The sequence below is a fragment of the Gobius niger genome (assembly GCF_951799975.1).
Source record: "Gobius niger genome assembly, chromosome: 8".
NCBI classification, from domain to species: Eukaryota; Metazoa; Chordata; class Actinopteri; order Gobiiformes; family Gobiidae; genus Gobius; species Gobius niger.
In genome coordinates, this window is record NC_136859.1 from 2,829,387 (window position 1) to 2,851,094 (window position 21,708).

The window sequence follows — 21,708 nt, forward strand, 5'->3', positions numbered from 1 at the left end:
TAACTCAATGTCCCCATGTCGTTCTGTATTCTGTACTACGGTAAGCCATCAGGGTCAAAAACATGTTCGCTTTAGTAATACCGCCTACACCCTTTACAAATCACAGGTCAAGAATACTTCTGGGTTTTATGACGCGACCTGATCGAGTAGTAGTCAGAAAGTTCTCGTTGGTGTGTGGTGTGTTAGTCTCTTTTCCAGTTGGCTCCGATTGGAACTGGTGTGAAGTTGTAGGTTGATCACATACTGGTTCAGCAACTGGTGGTTGAATCTGGTTGTTTGACAAGTGTCGGCGATTGCGGCGAAGTGTCTGTCCTTCACCAGTGCGGATGATGTATGAGTGTTCCGTATCGGCTGGTTGGAGGATGACAGCTGGTTTCCACATGCCGGTCTCTTGTTGATACCTGATATGGTCTCCTTGTTGTAGTGTAGATAGTGGCTTGGCACTGCGGTCATAGTACAGTTTTTGCGTTGCTTGTTTCTTTTTGCTTGTTGCTTGTACTGCTTTCCAGCCACTAACACAGGGTCTTAATTGTTGAGTTGTGACTGGGAGTACAGAGCATAGACGGCGGCTCATGAGAAGCTGCGCTGGTGACTTGAATCCGTCGACAGGTGTGTTCCGGTGCTCTAAGATGGACAAGTATGGATCAATTTTCTGAGCACGAGCTTTGTCCAGTATTGTCTTGCCAGTTCTGACAGTTCTCTCTGCGAGTCCGTTACTCTGCGGATAATGGGGGCTTGATGTGACACGCTCAAGGTCCCATGAAGCGGCGAATGCTTTAAAGTCTCGTGAGCTGTACTGTGGGCCATTATCAGAGATATCAGGAACACCATGCCGAGCAAACACAGCTTTCATTTTATTGATGATGGAGCCTGAAGTGGTGGAATGAAGCCTATCCAGCTCAAAGTAGCGGCTATAATAGTCCACAACAATCATGTACTCTTCTCCCTTCCAAGTGAAAAGGTCTGAGGCGACAATTTGCCGGGGCCTTTCTGGAATCTGATGAGATATGAGAGGTTCCTTGGTGTTTGAAGAACGCCTTTCCTGGCATATGGAGCACTTTTCTCTGGGTTCAGACGCACACCGCGCTCCCTTGTGCGTTCCAGCATAGCTCGGAGGTTGGCGTCATGCTCCTCTCTGGTCCTGCCAAACACCAAGATATCAACAATAGCCGCAACACCATTTAGACCACTGTGTGTCTTGTCTATTTTTCTCTGGAAAATGTCTTGAGTAGATACAATACCAAAGGGCAGACAGAGAAAGCGGTATCTGCCGAAAATGGTGTTGAATGTTGTGAGCAGGGATGACTCATGCGTTAGTTTGATGTTCCAGTAGCCTGAACGTGCGTCCATCACGCTGAAGTATTGCGCTCCAGCCAGCTTTGGGCCAAAGTCATCCAAAGTAGTAAGAGGGTAGTGTGGTCTTTTGATTGCTTTGTTTAGATCACTAGGGTCAAGACAAACCCTGAGCTTCCCATTATGGCGTTTCTCAGCGACAACAAGTCCATTGACCCATTCTGTGGGCTCATTCACTTTGGTGATGATGCCATTTCTTTCCATGTCGTCAAGCTCCTGTTTTAGAAGGTCTTTTAGCATGAACGGTATTCTCCTTGGGGGGTACACGACTGGTACAGCTGAGGGTTCTACATGTAGGCTACATTCACCTGGGAACCTTCCTATCCCCTTGAAAACATCCGCAAATTCCTCCATGATGCTGTCCGTGACGCTTGTGGGCTCTACTGACATTACCAATTTGACTAGGTTAAGGTCAAGGCATGCTCTTAGCCCTAAAATTGGAGGGGCTGCTGTGTTCACAATGTCAAATGTGAATGTATGGTGACTGCCTTTTCTGCTGCATTTTAGCTCACATGTACCTTTAATGTCTAGTCTCTCTCCACCATGACAGAGCCTGACAGAGAGCGTGTGGCTGGTCTCAGTTTGACATGTTTGAAAAGTCTATTGAAGAGCCGAACAGGATTGACGTTGGCGGTAGCTCCAGTGTCAACTTTAAAGTGGATACTGTGTGACTGTGGTCCTACCTGCACATCTGCAAACGCCTGTTTGTTTTTTTCTCCCTCATTTGTTTTAGTGATAGAGTCAATAAACAGCTCATCTGTGCCACTTGAATTGTCTTGTTCGACTGTGTACACTTTGTTAGACTTGTATTGTGACGACTGACAAACTTTGGCAAAGTGGTTCATTTTCTGACACTTTTTGCACTTACGCCCTTTAGCAGGACACTCTTCTTTGTCGCCGTGCTGCAGCGCACATCTCCCGCATGTTTTCCTCGGGTAGTTGCTGCTGCCTGCCTTTGTGCCTTTCTGTACCGTGTGCCTCCGCTTCGAGAAAACCGCGTGTGCTGCCATAGGTGCTTGGGAACTTGGACGTGGGGCCACCATCGTCTTTAGCTGGTCTTGCACGATCTCATATGAGCGTGCAATGTCAATTGCTTTATCCAGTGTAAGGTCTGAGTCTTGATTTAGCAACTTCTCTCTCACATGGGCCGAGTTCGTGGCAAATATGATCCTATCGTGCACCATCTCGTCACTGTTAGCATAGCCGCATTGCTTCACGAGTAGCTTTAACTCAGTAACGAAATGTTCGAAGGATTCCCCCTCGCCTTGCAACCTCATTGAACTTGTACCTCACAAATATCGTGTTTGACTTGGGCATGAGATACTCTTCAAATTTGCCATAGTACGTGTCCAGCTTTTTAGCTTCATCGGCTGTCAGCGTCCAAGTGTTAAAAAATATCTCGGCCTCTTTCTTCTACCCACAGAAGCAAATAGCTGCATTGGATCGCTTCTTCCTTTCCCCCGAGCGGTCCAGAAAACATGAGCTGTACGTGCTGCACGAAACGCCGCCATGCATCGGGGAGGTTCGCCGAATCCCAATCCATCTGCGGTGTCGGCACTCCCGATCGGTCCATCTTCAGCTCTTGTTAGAAGCGTACGGTCCGACGAGTCTCTGACACCATGTAATGTTCTTTGATGCATAAATAATGACAACCTTGAAGAGTTCTTTATGTTGCCTGTTTATTGTAACTCAATGTCCCCATGTCGTTCTGTATTCGACTGAAAATCACAAACAATCCCCCGCATGCATAGCCACTACCGCCAGGACTACGGTAAGCCATCAGGGTCAAAAACATGTTCGCTTTAGTAATACAACACCGGACAAGAGTTCAGCAGCACATTTCAAATAATCATCATAACCAATAAGGTCAGATTTCAAACATGTAACTATTTAGACATCATAATACTTCTCACATGAATCTCACAGTTTGTCTTTTAAAATCTGATAAAAGCTATGGAGAGTACACATGAATCAGAACCCCATTCTCTTCACTTTAGTTCAGTTTGTAAAGAGTTCGAAGCTGTGGCTCAGCATTAACATACAAATATGAAACTGAAATCCTACCCTGATTGTGTATGGTGACTGTATGGTGACTGCCTTTTCTGCTGCATTTTAGCTCACATGTACCTTTAATGTCTAGTCTCTCTCCACCATGACAGAGCCTGACAGAGAGCGTGTGGCTGGTCTCAGTTTGACATGTTTGAAAAGTCTGTTGAAGAGCCGAACAGGATTGACGTTGGCGGTAGCTCCAGTGTCAACTTTAAAGTGGATACTGTGTGCCTGTGGTCCTACCTGCACATCTGCAAACGCCTGTTTGTTTTTTTCTCCCTCATTTGTTTTAGTGATAGAGTCAATAAACAGCTCATCTGTGCCACTTGAATTGTCTTGTTCGACTGTGTACACTTTGTTAGACTTGTATTGTGACGACTGACAAACTTTGGCAAAGTGGTTCATTTTCTGACACTTTTTGCACTTACGCCCTTTAGCAGGACACTCTTCTTTGTCGCCGTGCTGCAGCGCACATCTCCCGCATGTTTTCCTCGGGTAGTTGCTGCTGCCTGCCTTTGTGCCTTTCTGTACCGTGTGCCTCCGCTTCGAGAAAACCGCGTGTGCTGCCATAGGTGCTTGGGAACTTGGACGTGGGGCCACCATCGTCTTTAGCTGGTCTTGCACGATCTCATATGAGCGTGCAATGTCAATTGCTTTATCCAGTGTAAGGTCTGAGTCTTGATTTAGTAACTTCTCTCTCACATGGGGCGAGTTCGTGGCAAATATGATCCTATCGTGCACCATCTCGTCACTGTTAGCATAGCCGCATTGCTTCACGAGTAGCTTTAACTCAGTAACGAAATGTTCGAAGGATTCCCCCTCGCCTTGCAACCTCATTGAACTTGTACCTCACAAATATCGTGTTTGACTTGGGCATGAGATACTCTTCAAATTTGCCATAGTACATGTCCAGCTTTTTAGCTTCATCGGCTGTCAGCGTCCAAGTGTTTAAAAATATCTCGGCCTCTTTCTTCTACCCACAGAAGCAAATAGCTGCATTGGATCGCTTCTTCCTTTCCCCCGAGCGGTCCAGAAAACATGAGCTGTACGTGCTGCACGAAACGCCGCCATGCATCGGGGAGGTTCGCCGAATCCCAATCCATCTGCGGTGTCGGCACTCCCGATCGGTCCATCTTCAGCTCTTGTTAGAAGCGTACGGTCCGACGAGTCTCTGACACCATGTAATGTTCTTTGATGCATAAATAATGACAACCTTGAAGAGTTCTTTATGTTGCCTGTTTATTGTAACTCAATGTCCCCATGTCGTTCTGTATTCGACTGAAAATCACAAACAATCCCCCGCATGCATAGCCACTACCGCCAGGACTACGGTAAGCCATCAGGGTCAAAAACATGTTCGCTTTAGTAATACAACACCGGACAAGAGTTCAGCAGCACATTTCAAATAATCATCATAACCAATAAGGTCAGATTTCAAACATGTAACTATTTAGACATCATAATACTTCTCACATGAATCTCACAGTTTGTCTTTTAAAATCTGATAAAAGCTATGGAGAGTACACATGAATCAGAACCCCATTCTCTTCACTTTAGTTCAGTTTGTAAAGAGTTCGAAGCTGTGGCTCAGCATTAACATACAAATATGAAACTGAAATCCTACCCTGATTGTGTATGGTGACTGTATGGTGACTGCCTTTTCTGCTGCATTTTAGCTCACATGTACCTTTAATGTCTAGTCTCTCTCCACCATGACAGAGCCTGACAGAGAGCGTGTGGCTGGTCTCAGTTTGACATGTTTGAAAAGTCTGTTGAAGAGCCGAACAGGATTGACGTTGGCGGTAGCTCCAGTGTCAACTTTAAAGTGGATACTGTGTGCCTGTGGTCCTACCTGCACATCTGCAAACGCCTGTTTGTTTTTTTCTCCCTCATTTGTTTTAGTGATAGAGTCAATAAACAGCTCATCTGTGCCACTTGAATTGTCTTGTTCGACTGTGTACACTTTGTTAGACTTGTATTGTGACGACTGACAAACTTTGGCAAAGTGGTTCATTTTCTGACACTTTTTGCACTTACGCCCTTTAGCAGGACACTCTTCTTTGTCGCCGTGCTGCAGCGCACATCTCCCGCATGTTTTCCTCGGGTAGTTGCTGCTGCCTGCCTTTGTGCCTTTCTGTACCGTGTGCCTCCGCTTCGAGAAAACCGCGTGTGCTGCCATAGGTGCTTGGGAACTTGGACGTGGGGCCACCATCGTCTTTAGCTGGTCTTGCACGATCTCATATGAGCGTGCAATGTCAATTGCTTTATCCAGTGTAAGGTCTGAGTCTTGATTTAGTAACTTCTCTCTCACATGGGGCGAGTTCGTGGCAAATATGATCCTATCGTGCACCATCTCGTCACTGTTAGCATAGCCGCATTGCTTCACGAGTAGCTTTAACTCAGTAACGAAATGTTCGAAGGATTCCCCCTCGCCTTGCAACCTCATTGAACTTGTACCTCACAAATATCGTGTTTGACTTGGGCATGAGGTACTCTTCAAATTTGCCATAGTACATGTCCAGCTTTTTAGCTTCATCGGCTGTCAGCGTCCAAGTGTTTAAAAATATCTCGGCCTCTTTCTTCTACCCACAGAAGCAAATAGCTGCATTGGATCGCTTCTTCCTTTCCCCCGAGCGGTCCAGAAAACATGAGCTGTACGTGCTGCACGAAACGCCGCCATGCATCGGGGAGGTTCGCCGAATCCCAATCCATCTGCGGTGTCGGCACTCCCGATCGGTCCATCTTCAGCTCTTGTTAGAAGCGTACGGTCCGACGAGTCTCTGACACCATGTAATGTTCTTTGATGCATAAATAATGACAACCTTGAAGAGTTCTTTATGTTGCCTGTTTATTGTAACTCAATGTCCCCATGTCGTTCTGTATTCGACTGAAAATCACAAACAATCCCCCGCATGCATAGCCACTACCGCCAGGACTACGGTAAGCCATCAGGGTCAAAAACATGTTCGCTTTAGTAATACAACACCGGACAAGAGTTCAGCAGCACATTTCAAATAATCATCATAACCAATAAGGTCAGATTTCAAACATGTAACTATTTAGACATCATAATACTTCTCACATGAATCTCACAGTTTGTCTTAAAATCTGATAAAAGCTATGGAGAGTACACATGAATCAGAACCCCATTCTCTTCACTTTAGTTCAGTTTGTAAAGAGTTCGAAGCTGTGGCTCAGCATTAACATACAAATATGAAACTGAAATCCTACCCTGATTGTGTATGGTGACTGTATGGTGACTGCCTTTTCTGCTGCATTTTAGCTCACATGTACCTTTAATGTCTAGTCTCTCTCCACCATGACAGAGCCTGACAGAGAGCGTGTGGCTGGTCTCAGTTTGACATGTTTGAAAAGTCTGTTGAAGAGCCGAACAGGATTGACGTTGGCGGTAGCTCCAGTGTCAACTTTAAAGTGGATACTGTGTGCCTGTGGTCCTACCTGCACATCTGCAAACGCCTGTTTGTTTTTTTCTCCCTCATTTGTTTTAGTGATAGAGTCAATAAACAGCTCATCTGTGCCACTTGAATTGTCTTGTTCGACTGTGTACACTTTGTTAGACTTGTATTGTGACGACTGACAAACTTTGGCAAAGTGGTTCATTTTCTGACACTTTTTGCACTTACGCCCTTTAGCAGGACACTCTTCTTTGTCGCCGTGCTGCAGCGCACATCTCCCGCATGTTTTCCTCGGGTAGTTGCTGCTGCCTGCCTTTGTGCCTTTCTGTACCGTGTGCCTCCGCTTCGAGAAAACCGCGTGTGCTGCCATAGGTGCTTGGGAACTTGGACGTGGGGCCACCATCGTCTTTAGCTGGTCTTGCACGATCTCATATGAGCGTGCAATGTCAATAGCTTTATCCAGTGTAAGGTCTGAGTCTTGATTTAGCAACTTCTCTCTCACATGGGGCGAGTTCGTGGCAAATATGATCCTATCGTGCACCATCTCGTCACTGTTAGCATAGCCGCATTGCTTCACGAGTAGCTTTAACTCAGTAACGAAATGTTCGAAGGATTCCCCCTCGCCTTGCAACCTCATTGAACTTGTACCTCGCAAATATCGTGTTTGACTTGGACATGAGATACTCTTCAAACTTGCCGTAGTACGTGTCCAGCTTTTTAGCTTCATCGGCTGTCAGCGTCCAAGTGTTAAAAATATCTCGGCCTCTTTCTTCTACCCACAGAAGCAAATAGCTGCATTGGATCGCTTCTTCCTTTCCCCCCGAGCGGTCCAAAAAACATGAGCTGTACGTGCTGCACGAAACGCCGCCATGCATCGGGGAGGTTCGCCGAATCCCAATCCATCTGCGGTGTCGGCACTCCCGATCGGTCCATCTTCAGCTCTTTTTAGAAGCGTACGGTCCGACGAGTCTCTGACACCATGTAATGTTCTTTGATGCATAAATAATGACAACCTTGAAGAGTTCTTTATGTTGCCTGTTTATTGTAACTCAATGTCCCCATGTCGTTCTGTATTCGACTGAAAATCACAAACAATCCCCCGCATGCATAGCCACTACCGCCAGGACTACGGTAAGCCATCAGGGTCAAAAACATGTTCGCTTTAGTAATACAACACCGGACAAGAGTTCAGCTGCACATTTCAAATAATCATCATAACCAATAAGGTCATATTTCAAACATGTAACTATTTAGACATCATAATACTTCTCACATGAATCTCACAGTTTGTCTTTTAAAATCTGATAAAAGCTGCACTGCGGTCGCCCACGGCTTCGATGGGTCAAATGCAGAGAAAACATTTCCCTATGGAGACAATAAAGTACACATGAATCAGAACCCAATTCTCTTCATTTTAGTTCAGTTTGTAAAGAGTTCGAAGCTGTGGCTCAGCATTAACATAAAAATATGAAACTTAAATCCTACACTGTAAAAAGACTGATCTTCTGATTCTCAGCAGCTACAACATGGACCCACCTGGACCTGGGTCTAAACCAAGACCTGAACCTGCTCCCAGATCTGTGTCTCTGAGAAGTGACCGCTCTAAAGAAAACCCTCCTGCCTTTAGAGAACCTCCTCCTGAACACCAGAGGTAAGACCTGCGTAAACCATAGTCAGACCTGGTTTAGTCCTGGTTTAGTCCTGGTTTAGTCCTGGTTTAGTCCTGGTGTGAGATGTAGATGGTGAGTCCTCAGCAGGTCTGTGGAGGAGCTTCTTGTGAGTCTAAATGAGTCCAAAGGCGGCTGCAGTGGTCTCTGCTCAGTCTCTAATGTTTCTGTTTGTTGGTTCACAGGGAGCCAGGCCCAAAGGAGCAGCTGGACGCCATATTCACGGTGAGTAGCCACGACTGCAGCATGTGTGGGGTTCTCTGTGGGGCTCCTCAGGTCCTCTCTTTGACTGAAACTCTTTAAATCTGATTCTATTCCAGCGTCTGGAGGAGGACATCCTGACGTTTGTCAAAGAGCAGCTGCAGAGGCTCCACAGGCTCCTGGTCTCAGAGTACCCAGAGAGTAGCTCAGAGAGTGAGGAGGAGCAGAGCAGCAGAGAGGCTGTGCTGAACATCACCCTGGACTTCCTGAGGAGGATGAAGCAGGAGCAGCTGGCCGAGCGTCTGAGCTCCAGTAAGAACTCTTCCACATCTACATAACTTGAATAACTTATATTTGAGTTTGTGTCCAGTGAAGAGTTCACTGTTGTCTCTGTCTTTATTCAGGGAGTTCTGTTGGAGTTTGCAGAGATAAACTGAAGAGTCATCTGCAGCAGAGGTTCAGCTTTGTGTTTGAGGGCGTGGCTAAAGCAGGAAACTCCGCCCCCCTGCACCAGATCTACACAGAGCTCTACATCACAGAGGGAGGGGCCTCAGAGGTCAACCAGGAACATGAGGTCAGACACATCGAGGCAGCGTCCAGGAAACCAGCCGCTACAGAGACCAGCATCACATGTGAAGACCTGTTTAAAGGCCCCGCCCACAGACAGCAGCCAATCAGAGCAGAGCTGACAGAGGATCGACCAATCAGGACGGTGCTGACGAAGGGCGTGGCCGGCGTGGGGAAAACAGTGCTGACTAAGAAGGTGAGTCTGGACTGGGCTGAAGGCAGAGCCCACCAGGACGTCCAGCTGCTGTTCCCCTTCACTTTCAGAGAGCTCAATGTGCTCAGAGACACAGAGTACAGCCTGGTGGAGCTGCTGCACCACTTCTTCAGTCAAACCAAAGGTCTCTGCATCTTTCAGCAGCTCCAGGTGCTCTTCATCTTTGACGGTCTGGACGAGTGCAGACTTCCTCTGGACTTCAGCCGGACCCGGGTCCTGACGGAGCCCACAGAGAGCGCCTCAGTGGAGGAGCTGCTGGTGAACCTCATCAGGGGGAGCCTGCTTCCCTCCGCTCGCCTCTGGATAACCACACGCCCCGCGGCGGCCAATCAGATCCCTGCTGAGTGCGTCTCCATGGTGACAGAGGTGCGAGGGTTCAATGACCCACAGAAGGAGCAGTACTTCAGGAAGAGGTTCAGAGACGAGCAGCAGGCCACAGACATCATCTCCCACATCAAGAGCATCCACAGCCTGTACATCATGTGCCACATCCCAGTCTTCTGCTGGATCCTCTCCACAGTCCTGCTCCATCTGATGGAGACCAGAGAGAGAGGAGAGCTGCCCCACACCCTCACCCAGATGTACATCCACCTCCTGGTGGTCCAGGCTAAAGTCAAGAACATCAAGTATCATGAGGGATCTGGGACAGACCTTCACTGGACTCCAGAGACCTGGGAGATGGTGCGGTCTCTGGGAAAACTGGCCTTTGAGCAGCTGCAGAAAGGAAACCTGATCTTCTACGAGAGTGACCTGAGCGAGTGTGGGCTGGACGCTGCAGCCGCCTCAGTGTGGTCCGGAGTCTTCACACAGGTCTTTAGAGAGGAGCCAGGCCTGTACCAGGACAAGGTCTACTGCTTCATCCATCTGACTGTGCAGGAGTTTCTGGCTGCTCTTCACGTCCATGAGACCTTCTTCAGCTCTGGGGAGAACCTGCTGTCCACACCACACTCCTCTGAGAGCCCTGACCCCGAGGAGAACCTGCTGTCCACACCACACTCCTCTGAGAGCCCTGACCCCGAGGAGAACCTGCTGTCCACACCTCACTCCTCTGAGAGCCCTGACCTCGAGGAGAACCTGCTGTCCTCACCACACTCCTCTGAGAGCCCTGACCCCGAGGAGAGCCTGCTGTCTTCACCACACTCCTCTGAGAGCCCTGACCTCGAGGAGAACCTGCTGTCCTCACCACACTCCTCTGAGAGCCCTGAGACCTTCTACCGCTCTGCTGTGGACCAGGCCTTACAGAGTCCAAACGGACACCTGGACCTGTTCCTGCGCTTCCTCCTGGGGCTGTCTCTACCGACCAATCAGAGCCTGCTGCCAGATCAGCTGACTCTCACAGGAAGTGACTCGACCAATCAGGAGACAGTAAAGTACATCAAACAGAAGCTGAATGAAGAGGGTCTGTCTGCAGAGAGGAGCCTGAACCTGCTCCACTGTCTGAACGAACTGAACGACCACAGTCTGATGGAGCTGATAGAGAGTTACATGAGACGAGGACGTCTCTCCTGGTTACGTTCTCCTGCTCATTGGTCTGCCGTGTCCTTCCTCTTACTGTCCTCAGTCTCAGACCTGGAGGAGTTTGACCTCAGGAAATACTGTTCCTCAGAGACAGTTCTTCTGAAGCTGCTGCCGGTCGTCAAAGTCTCCACCAAAGCCATGTGAGTCCAGACTGCATTTAAACACTTGTGTCTTGGCTCTCGTCTCTAATCGTCCTCTCTGTCCTCAGTCTGAGCGGCTGTGGCCTGTCTCCTCTCAGCTGTGCTCCTCTGGCCTCAGTCCTCAGCTCCTCCAGTCTGACTCACCTGGATCTCAGTAACAACGACCTCCAGGACTCAGGAGTGGAGCTGCTGTGTTCTGGACTGAAGAGCGCCCCCTGCAGACTGCACACCCTCAGGTGAGACGCTCCCATGATGCACTCTGTCTCTGTGTCCACATTAGAGGCTAATGCTGTGTGTCTTTAGTCTGTCTGGATGTCTGGTCTCAGAGAGGGGCGGGGCTTCTCTGGCCTCAGCTCTGAGCTCCGCCCCCTCCCACCTGAGAGAGTTAGACCTGAGCTACAACCATCCAGGACCCTCCGCCGAGCTCCTGACCGCTCTACGGGCCCCTCAGGGGCCCCTGCTCTCTCTCAGGTGAGTCCCCTGGACTCTCTCAGGGTCTTGTCTCTGGTCCATGGTTGGTCCAGGTCTGGTCTGGTCTACAGTAAACTGGACTTGTGTGTTTCAGGCTGGATCCTGCTGGAGAACAGTGGATGGTCCCAGGTCTGAGGAAATGTGAGTCTGTGTTTTATTCATTTTTTGGAAATATCTTGAACTTCATCAGGTTTATGTTTTCTGTTTTACAAAAAAACACATCTGCATAGTGATAGAGATTTCACTTACAAAATATGCACCAAATCCATCAGGGTTCTAGACTGCGACCAAAATGCTCGCATATGCGACTTTTTTTTAGAGAATGTGCGAGTAAAAAAAATAAGCGGTAGCACCTGTGCAAGCAAAAAAAAAGTCTAATAGGCTTTATGAGGCGTGCTACAAACAACGTTATAAACAGCATCTCCAGAGCACATACACTGCACAAACACACCCGAGCTTCTACTATTATTGAAGAAGTCAGCTGGCAGTTTAGGCTAAACGTTTTGTCCAGGCAAGTGCCCCGCTCTCCCTGTTTGTCCGAGGGACAGGTGAAATACAGACAGCAACAGAAGCCACGTGTCCCGTCATGAATTAACCTTCTATTACTGTCTGCCAATACGCACTTTCCGACAGTTTATTCCCCACAGTAGTATATTTTCACTTTTATGTTCACCTTTTGGGGCGGTAGCGCTGCAGCCGAGCAGCGAGCTCACGAGCGCAGGTCAGAGAGAAGCACGAGCTCGAGAGGAGGAGACAGGAGCAGAAAGAGATCGGTTTATGTTACCTGAGCTCGCTCTGATCTCCTCGCGGTCAGAAAAGGCTTGTTTTACAGCTAAAGCTAACGGAGAGCTAACGTTAAGCTAACAGAGAGCTAACATAAAGCTAACAGAGAGCTAACGTAAAGCTAACAGAGAGCTAACATAAAGCTAACAGAGAGCTAACGTAAAGCTAACAGAGAGCTAACGTAAAGCTAACAGAGAGCTAACGTAAAGCTAACAGAGAGCTAATGTAAAGCTAACAGAGAGCGAACGTAAAGCTAACAGAGAGCTACGTAAAGCTAACAGAGAGCTAGCGTAAAGCTAACAGAGAGCTAACGTAAAGCTAACAGAGAGCTAACATAAAGCTAACAGAGAGCTAATGTAAAGCTAACAGAGAGCGAACGTAAAGCTAACAGAGAGCTAACGTAAAGCTAACAGAGAGCTAACGTAAAGCTAACCGAGAGCTAACGTAAAGCTAACAGAGAGCTAACGTAAAGCTAACAGAGAGCTAACATAAAGCTAACAGAGAGCTAATGTAAAGCTAACAGAGAGCGAACGTAAAGCTAACAGAGAGCTAGCGTAAAGCTAACAGAGAGCTAGCGTAAAGCTAACAGAGAGCTAACGTAAAGCTAACAGAGAGCGAACGTAAAGCTAACAGAGAGCTAGCGTAAAGCTAACAGAGAGCTAACGTAAAGCTAACAGAGAGCTAACATAAAGCTAACAGAGAGCTAACGTAAAGCTAACAGAGAGCTAATGTAAAGCTAACAGAGAGCGAACGTAAAGCTAACAGAGAGCTAGCGTAAAGCTAACAGAGAGCTAACGTAAAGCTAACAGAGAGCTAACGTAAAGCTAACAGAGAGCTAACGTAAAGCTAACAGAGAGCGAACGTAAAGCTAACAGAGAGCTAGCGTAAAGCTAACAGAGAGCTAACGTAAAGCTAACAGAGAGCTAACATAAAGCTAACAGAGAGCTAATGTAAAGCTAACAGAGAGCGAACGTAAAGCTAACAGAGAGCTAACGTAAAGCTAACAGAGAGCTAACGTAAAGCTAACAGAGAGCTAACGTAAAGCTAACAGAGAGCTAATGTAAAGCTAACAGAGAGCGAACGTAAAGCTAACAGAGAGCGAACGTAAAGCTAACCGAGAGCTAACGTAAAGCTAACAGAGAGCTAACGTAAAGCTAACAGAGAGCTAACATAAAGCTAACAGAGAGCTAATGTAAAGCTAACAGAGAGCGAACGTAAAGCTAACAGAGAGCTAGCGTAAAGCTAACAGAGAGCTAACGTAAAGCTAACAGAGAGCTAACGTAAAGCTAACAGAGAGCTAATGTAAAGCTAACAGAGAGCGAACGTAAAGCTAACAGAGAGCTAACGTAAAGCTAACAGAGAGCTAATGTAAAGCTAACAGAGAGCGAACGTAAAGCTAACAGAGAGCGAACGTAAAGCTAACAGAGAGCTAGCGTAAAGCTAACAGAGAGCTAACGTAAAGCTAACAGAGAGCTAACGTAAAGCTAACAGAGAGCTAACGTAAAGCTAACAGAGAGCGAACGTAAAGCTAACAGAGAGCTAGCGTAAAGCTAACAGAGAGCTAACGTAAAGCTAACAGAGAGCTAACATAAAGCTAACAGAGAGCTAATGTAAAGCTAACAGAGAGCGAACGTAAAGCTAACAGAGAGCTAACGTAAAGCTAACAGAGAGCTAACGTAAAGCTAACAGAGAGCTAACGTAAAGCTAACAGAGAGCTAATGTAAAGCTAACAGAGAGCGAACGTAAAGCTAACAGAGAGCGAACGTAAAGCTAACCGAGAGCTAACGTAAAGCTAACAGAGAGCTAACGTAAAGCTAACAGAGAGCTAACATAAAGCTAACAGAGAGCTAATGTAAAGCTAACAGAGAGCGAACGTAAAGCTAACAGAGAGCGAACGTAAAGCTAACAGAGAGCTAACGTAAAGCTAACAGAGAGCTAACATAAAGCTAACAGAGAGCTAACGTAAAGCTAACAGCTGCTGTTATGGCCCGCCCTCTCCCTTAGCCGCAGCAGATTCAGCTCCTGTATTTTATTTAGGCTTTAGGCTAAATAAGTGACAGTGATATTGCATATTTGGAAAGAAAGAGACAAACAATTGTCAAGGAAGATGAATAATAATGGATTGAAAAAAAAAATTAAAGCAGAACAATGCAAAAAAATTATAATAAAGTTATGTAAAATCACTCTATTATTAATATGAAAAACTCAATTTTTAAACGTTTTAACACTATTTTAATCATTATTGGGATCAATTATTAGTGATTTTGAACATGTTTATAACTGTCCTTGTTTTAATTTATTAAAATGGTGAATATACATATTGTGTCTCAAGTCTGTGCGATCAAAATATTGTGTGTGTGACCAAATGAAAAAGTTGGTAGCACCAGTGCTACTAAAATAAAAGTTAGTCTGGAGCCCTGTCCATGCTCTTCCGAATATATGTGTCATACTTATTACAGCTTATTACACACGAGACAGCTCTTCAGACTCACAGGAACACAAAGTGACATCATGAGTTGTTTTTGTTTCCTCAGATTCCTGTGAGTTTTCTCTGGATCCAAACACAGCTCAGAGGAACCTCCTTCTGTCTGAGGACAAACGGACTGTGACCAGAGTGAGAGAGGAGCAGCAGTATCCAGATCATGAGGACAGGTTCATGGGCCAGCCTCAGGTCCTGAGCTCCACTGGCCTGAGGGGGCGCTGTTACTGGGAGGTGCAGTGGAGCGGGAGGAGGAGGGTTGATATAGCAGTGAGTTACAGAGGAACCAGATGGAGAGGAGACAGAGAGGAGAGTAGGTTTGGAAACAATGATCAGTCCTGGAGTCTGAGGATCAGTGGTGGAGATTGCTCTGTCTGTCACAACAAGAGAGAAAGACTCTTCCTCTCCTCCTCTGGCTCTCTCTCAGGTGTAGTGGGCGTGTTCCTGGACTCTGAGGCTGGAGCTCTGTCCTTCTATGACGTCGGCTCTGGTGGAAAACTGCTCCACATTTACACCTTCACCTCCTCCTTCACTGAGCCTCTGTTTCCTGGGTTTGGGCTGAGGTCTGAAGGTTCCTCTGTGTCTGTGCCTGAGGAGAGCGCCCCCTGGTGGACCTCTGTGACTGAACTCTTTTATGACACACATTTGATTGACAGCTGTAAGGACCAATCACAGCTGGCTCCGCCTGTAATCACTGATTCACTGTTGAAATAAAACACGTCTTTATTAAATCATCACTTGTGTGTTTGAGGCTCTGACAGATACAGGTGGAGCCGTCGCCCTGTTACCGTGAGGTCGACGGTTCACATCTCAGTCTCACCCGCACTTACTCTGTCAATGAGCAAGACACTTCACCCCAGAGGGTCAGTGGTTTAAAGTATTATTCAGTGTTTGAGACTAAAACCAGTAAGGCTGCAACGACGACGCGTCGACGTCGTCGATTACGTAAATACGTCGACGCCGTTTTTGTGCGTCGACGCGTCACTTGTTTACATTTCACTTCCAGCGTGGCTGCGCGTATGCAGACACTGCGAGCGAGGGGAAAAAAGCACGGCAAAAGTCGTCAAAAGTGTGGGAGTATTTCCAGAAACGGCCTAATAATGTTGTTATATGCACACTGTGCATATCACAGCAGCACAACTAACCTGGCTAATGCCAGACTGCTGTGTGCGCTCCAATCATTTCGAACTGCAATATCACTTGTGATTTTAGTCTGGCGTTAGCCAGGCTACAGCACAACGGCTATGAACGAACATGTGAAACGAAAACACCCGCGGCTGCAAGGGCCCCGCATCTCAGTCAAACTACGGTGTTGTTTCACTGATTAATCAACGTGTTGTTACGGGGACAGGCTCTTCCAGCACTCACTCTCCGCCTACTTTGCCGCATATAAAACCAACACGGAGCAGTCTGCTGAAGTGAATGAGCAGGAGAGACCGACCGCCTTCCCCGTCTCTCCCAACACGCGAGTAGGCTACTTCTCCGCTCGTGTCCCGCTCGGCCGTCTGTCTCCCGGTGCTCGTTTGGCTGCTGCGCGGCTGCATCACGTCCCCGTGTCCCGGGCGCTGCTCTCATGTTTTCTCTGCGAGGACTCGGGGCATCGGCCACACACTCATTTAAACTCTCTACTTGTTGTGTCTGGTGGAGAATCAGGACAGTAGTTTGATGAATATACAAGAGTAAAGCCGTGTCTGTGGCCTTTTTGTCTCAAAGAGGAGTTGAATCCACACGGTTCTCATGAGCACAGTAACTTAAAGTAACTCTGGTTCTCTGAATGTGCACAGTCTATAACGAGTTGGGCGACTCACAGGCTAATTCTCAGTGGTCAGACAGAAATAACCGTCAGGAGCAGGTTTCAGTTAGTTTTAAATCAGCGGTTCCCAAAGTGTGGGTCAGGGCCAGAAGTTAGAGAATGGGCCCATTTGCCTTTTTCCATTTTAAAAAGTGGGGAAAATAGACTAGTAGTAAATAAATAAATAAAAGCCAAGCCATTTGGAGACATCAATGTTTTTTTCTTCATTTTAAATGAAAAAATAATCGGTAACATGAAAAATAATCGATAGACTAATTGATTAATCGAAAAAATAATCGATAGATTAATCGATAGAAAAATAATCGTTAGTTGCAGCCTTAAAAAACAGGTAGAAACTAAGCACTGGAGACAAAAACTATGTATTTCATTAATCTTCTTCATGCCCTCATAGCCTTATAGTTTTAAAGTTGCTTATTTTGATCTAAATTCTGTGTTATATGCTTTATGTTGCACGATTGTACCGAGAAAAAATCCTAGTTTGTGAACCTGTTCTCAAACAATGGCAATAAAAACTAAAGCAGTTCAAGATTTACAATATGTAACAATAAGCAGAGTCGGCGTATGCAACCAAGAATACCTCCCCAGTCCCATTGAGCTCAGTGTTTCAGTTTGTTTAAGTCGTAAGTCAAGTCAATTGTCTTCATTGTTCAGATCTTTTTCCTTTAAAGTGGTGTTTTAAGGTGTTACCTCTCGGATATTGGTAGAAAGACGGTTGTTCTTCGACGTTCAGTTCTGTTCTGGGCACAGGCTCGACGTCTCCGTCCAGAGAGAATCCAGGAAATCCATCCTGGGTTTTCTTAACCATGAAAAACCAGCCTGCACAACAATCATGGTGTTATTGTTTACAGATGAATAAAAATCTGTTATCCTATCTCTTCTCAGTTGTTATAGCTTTGTTTTGTATCTTTAAAAATACACAGTAATACTTGACATGCATGTTTTTAACTCAAATATCCTTTCTAATACATGAAATAGTTTTTAATCCATGTAAAACAAGCAAATGAATTTCTCTTTTTCTCTTTTTTTTTTTTTAATTATTTAACCATATTATGATTCAATATTTTTAACTAATCAACATATTGATTTTAAATGAATTTTAACTTTTTATAACTCATGAAATGAAACTTATGAATTCAGATATTCTCCTTCAAAATCAACACTTCAGTGAAACCTCATCTGTGCTACTGGGTTTAGCATCACAGAAGAATTACTGTGCACTTTCATATAGAGTTCATGAATGTGACGTCATATCGCTAAGCATTATGGGAATAATGTTCACATTAAAACACTTGGACACCACAGTGAGTTAGATGTTTTTACCAGCAGTAACTCAGCAGCTAACGGAGCTGATCCACGGCTTTTTTCTCCACTTTTTATACTGTTTTTAGCTCATGTTAGTCAATGGAAATGTTTGCTAACAGCTGCAAAGATGGCGGATCTCCATGGCAACTGTGGAATTTCCCGAACTCTGTTACAAACCATGAAAAATGTACAATAAACTTCAAAAATAATAATTACATTGGATCAAAAAAAGTGCAAAAACAACCAAAAGTGCTTCTCTGTGTTTTATGAACTAAACTAGAATTTGGTAGAAACCACATCTTTACCAAAAATAACTTTTATGTCGCTTTCAAACAAAAAAACGGCACTCGAGATTAGCGTTAGCATCGGGCTAATATTAGCATCGCGCTAGCATGTTTTTCTAATCCTCACATGGCATGGACTTACCAAGATGAGGCATCGTGAGGAACAGCCTCTCCAGCTCGTGCTCCTTCCACTTCACACAACAACTATTCCAAATCAACCAAAACACAAAGTTTTTTTATATATAAAACTGACCAGACCTAAAGGTTTTGTCTCGGACCGTCTCCAGCCTGTCCCGCTCATTCCCGGAGCGCGAAAGACCGAAAACTAGTGAGTGATTTGGTTCCGCAGCTCGGGAGGCGGGACTAATACCATTTTTAACAAATCAAAAGGTCATTATCGCCCAACGTGACCGTGAAAACAGGAAAATAAAGTTTGAGTGAGGGGATCACACTTCCCCTTTTCAAAATAAATGTATTTCAAAATAAAAGAGCGTAAATACAAAACAGCAAAAAGGAGAGACTGGGTTACATATGTGTGTCATGTCATTTATGTTAAAAATTAAAATGACTTTAGGCAGGACGAGCGACAAAGATGTAAATGATCTCTGACTGTTATTATGTCAACGCCACATCGCACATCTGGAACATACACGTGGGAAAGGACGCCCTCTGGTGGAGACTGCGCGAAAAAAGCCACTTCTCAATTATCGATCATTTTCTTTCTACTCTGCAGATTGTGATACAGAAATGTTTGTATTGTGTTTTTCAAGCCTGTGTTAATGATTACAGTGTCGTCATTATTCTTTCTCTCCAGACTCAGTGGTGGAAACTCAAATAAAACAAACTCACCCTGAAAGAAAAACTCTGGTGTTCTATTTTCTAAAAGGTCCATGAAGCCTCTCAGTGTGAATAATATTATTGTAACATTTAAAGCTCTGAACACAGATCAGGTGAGACACACATCGTTCATCATAAACAAATCACTGGTGTCACCCCAGCTAGCAAATTTCTCTTGGGCCAGAACCGGCCTACAACGTTTCTTCTGGCTGACAGTTTGCTTTTTCCACGGCCCTTTGCTGGGCCATAGGCTGCGTGTCTTATCGATTCACAGCTGCCGGCGCTCTAGTGGGCCACACGCTCCGTAAAGACATAACTAGCGAGAGTTCTCTTCTGGCCCAGTACTGGTTTATACACTTCAAATCTAATGAAGCTAGAATGTGTTCTGGCCCAGTACTGGTTTAAACACTTCAAATCTAATGAAGTTAGAATGTGTTCTGGCCCAGTACTGGTTCATACACTTCAAATCTAATGAAGTTAGAATGTGTTCTGGCCCAGTACTGGTTTATACACTTCAAATCTAATGAAGTTAGAATGTGTTCTGGCCCAGTACTGGTTTATACACTTCAAATCTAATGAAGTTTAGAATGTGTTCGGGCCCAGTACTGGTTCATACACTTCAAATCTAATGAAGTTAGAATGTGTTCTGGCCCAGTACTGGTTTATACACTTCAAATCTAATGAAGTTAGAATGTGTTCTGGCCCAGTACTGGTTCATACACTTCAATCCTAATTAAATTATAAATGATGCTCATATACATATTAATTGAATTGCAGGCTTACAAAAATGTCAACATAGCAGTCTCTAAATGTAGAAGGAAACATCTAAAAACTACATGAAAATACAAACCAACCAACAGGCCTACACTACATTTTATTTGTCACAAATGATTTCTCCATTCAAACATTTGCAAAACAGAATAAAACAAGGATTCATGTTGTCAAAACAAAGTTTATTGTCCACCACAATGCAATTACAAATTACAGATTTTTGACAGTAATATTTTTACTGAATGATATATAAAATAAAAAAACTCCATGAAGTAATAAACAAAAGAAAGAAAAAAAAAACAAGCCAGCCAGCTGTGCCACAAGAAAGCCAGAAATGGCTCAGACACGACTGCTACCTGGGACACGTTTTGTCAGGTTCTCATTTAGTTTTGAACTGTGAGACCGAGAGTGTGGCGCCCCCTGCTGGAGCTCAGAGACACTACAGCTCAGTCCCAGAGCGGATATTACACCTGCAATAAAAGTCAACCTTTGCTCGAAGTGAAGTATCAGGACGACGTGTCGCAGTGAGTATTTCTTATAAAAATGAGATTGTGGTTTAGTCTTTGCTTGTTCTTTGGATCAGTCCTGGTTTAATCCAGGTTCGGTCCTGCTTTAGTTGTGGTTTAGTCCAGTCTGAACATGGTTTATTCTTGGTTTAGTCCTGGTTTAGTCCCGACACACCCGAGTCCCTGCTTAGACCGAGTTTTGTATCTGGTTTAGTGTTGCTTAAGGCCGGGTCTAGTCCGGGTCTAGTCCTGGTTTAGTCCGGGTTTAATCACTTTAGTTTGTCCTGGTTTTGTTTGTTTATTCCTGCTTTAAAGGCCTTGGACCTGGTATTTTTCCTGGTTGAAGGAAAATGGTTTTGTTCTTTGAGTAAATTGTAAAACATGAAGGTTGTGAAAAGACTCTGTGAATCTAATGTTTCTCCCTCAGGAACTCACAGGGAGAAGTTGTTGCACCATCGTGTCAGTGACCCAGAAAATGTATGAAAATGACTTTTAATCTCATTCCTTTCAAGTAGAGTTGATGTTTTTAAATCTTGTTACGCTCTTGTGTGAAATAGTCTTTGTTTTATTTTTTAAATTGTCAATATATATAATATAATACATGTAGTGTAACGGCTGCACGGTGTAGGGCAGGCCGTAAACAAAGGACAGGACAACAGCGTGGAGTTTGTCGCTTTAACTCCTGTGAGACAGCAGAAATGCAATTTCAGCGTCTCCTCATTGACACACACTGGCTCCCCTCTTCAGCAGACACCGCGCTACTCAAAGAGAGGGGGAGCAGTATATGGCCGTGTATTGCAAAAATTACATACATATATATATTTTCTCTCCAGGATACAGCTGACTCTCCAATATAAACAAAAATGAATAATAAGAAATCTTTACAAAACAATAGATGTCAGTGGGGGAATACATTTACAGAGAAAAGCATTAAAATAAAATAAAATAAAAACATACCTGTGAGACAGCAGAAATGCAATTTCAGTGTCTCCTCATTGACACACACTGGCTCCCTATAAAATAAAAACAGCACCGTAAAATGGCTGCAGAACTGGCGGGACACTAATACCTGTGTAATACTTAGCTAATTGGAAAAAGTGCACAAACTTAAAATTTAGGATGAAAACTATCATGAGATTATGTGCATTACGTGCGAAAATGTTATTTTATCAATATATATTTGGATGGGGACAAAATCTAATTGGAAATATGTTAATTATATTATTTTACACCGAGACACACTCACCCTCTTCAGCAGACACCGCGCTACTGAAGGAGGAGCGGCAAGTTACCCAATACAACATCCGGGAGCAGCGTGCATACAGGATTTTCAAAAT

General features: G+C 45.0%; 1 protein-coding gene and 1 long non-coding RNA gene across 2 annotated transcripts in view; both read left to right on the top strand.

Annotated features, from left to right (window-relative positions):
• The window catches only part of LOC306966347, a 347,602-nt gene that overhangs the window by 14,792 nt on the left and 311,102 nt on the right, over positions 1-21,708 (top strand). The gene's annotated exons all lie outside the window — the stretch shown is intronic.
• LOC306966670 (uncharacterized protein) overlaps positions 1-21,708 on the top strand; it is a gene marked incomplete at both ends in the record, with an annotated part of 35,498 nt that overhangs the window by 1,470 nt on the left and 12,320 nt on the right. The window contains 10 exon segments of the mRNA XM_079561483.1: positions 8,335-8,469; positions 8,671-8,710; positions 8,806-8,998; positions 9,091-10,498; positions 10,667-11,126; positions 11,130-11,160; positions 11,163-11,361; positions 11,429-11,596; positions 11,691-11,737; positions 14,914-15,466. Coding sequence (XP_079417609.1) covers positions 8,335-8,469; positions 8,671-8,710; positions 8,806-8,998; positions 9,091-10,498; positions 10,667-11,126; positions 11,130-11,160; positions 11,163-11,361; positions 11,429-11,596; positions 11,691-11,737; positions 14,914-15,466 — 3,234 coding nt within the window.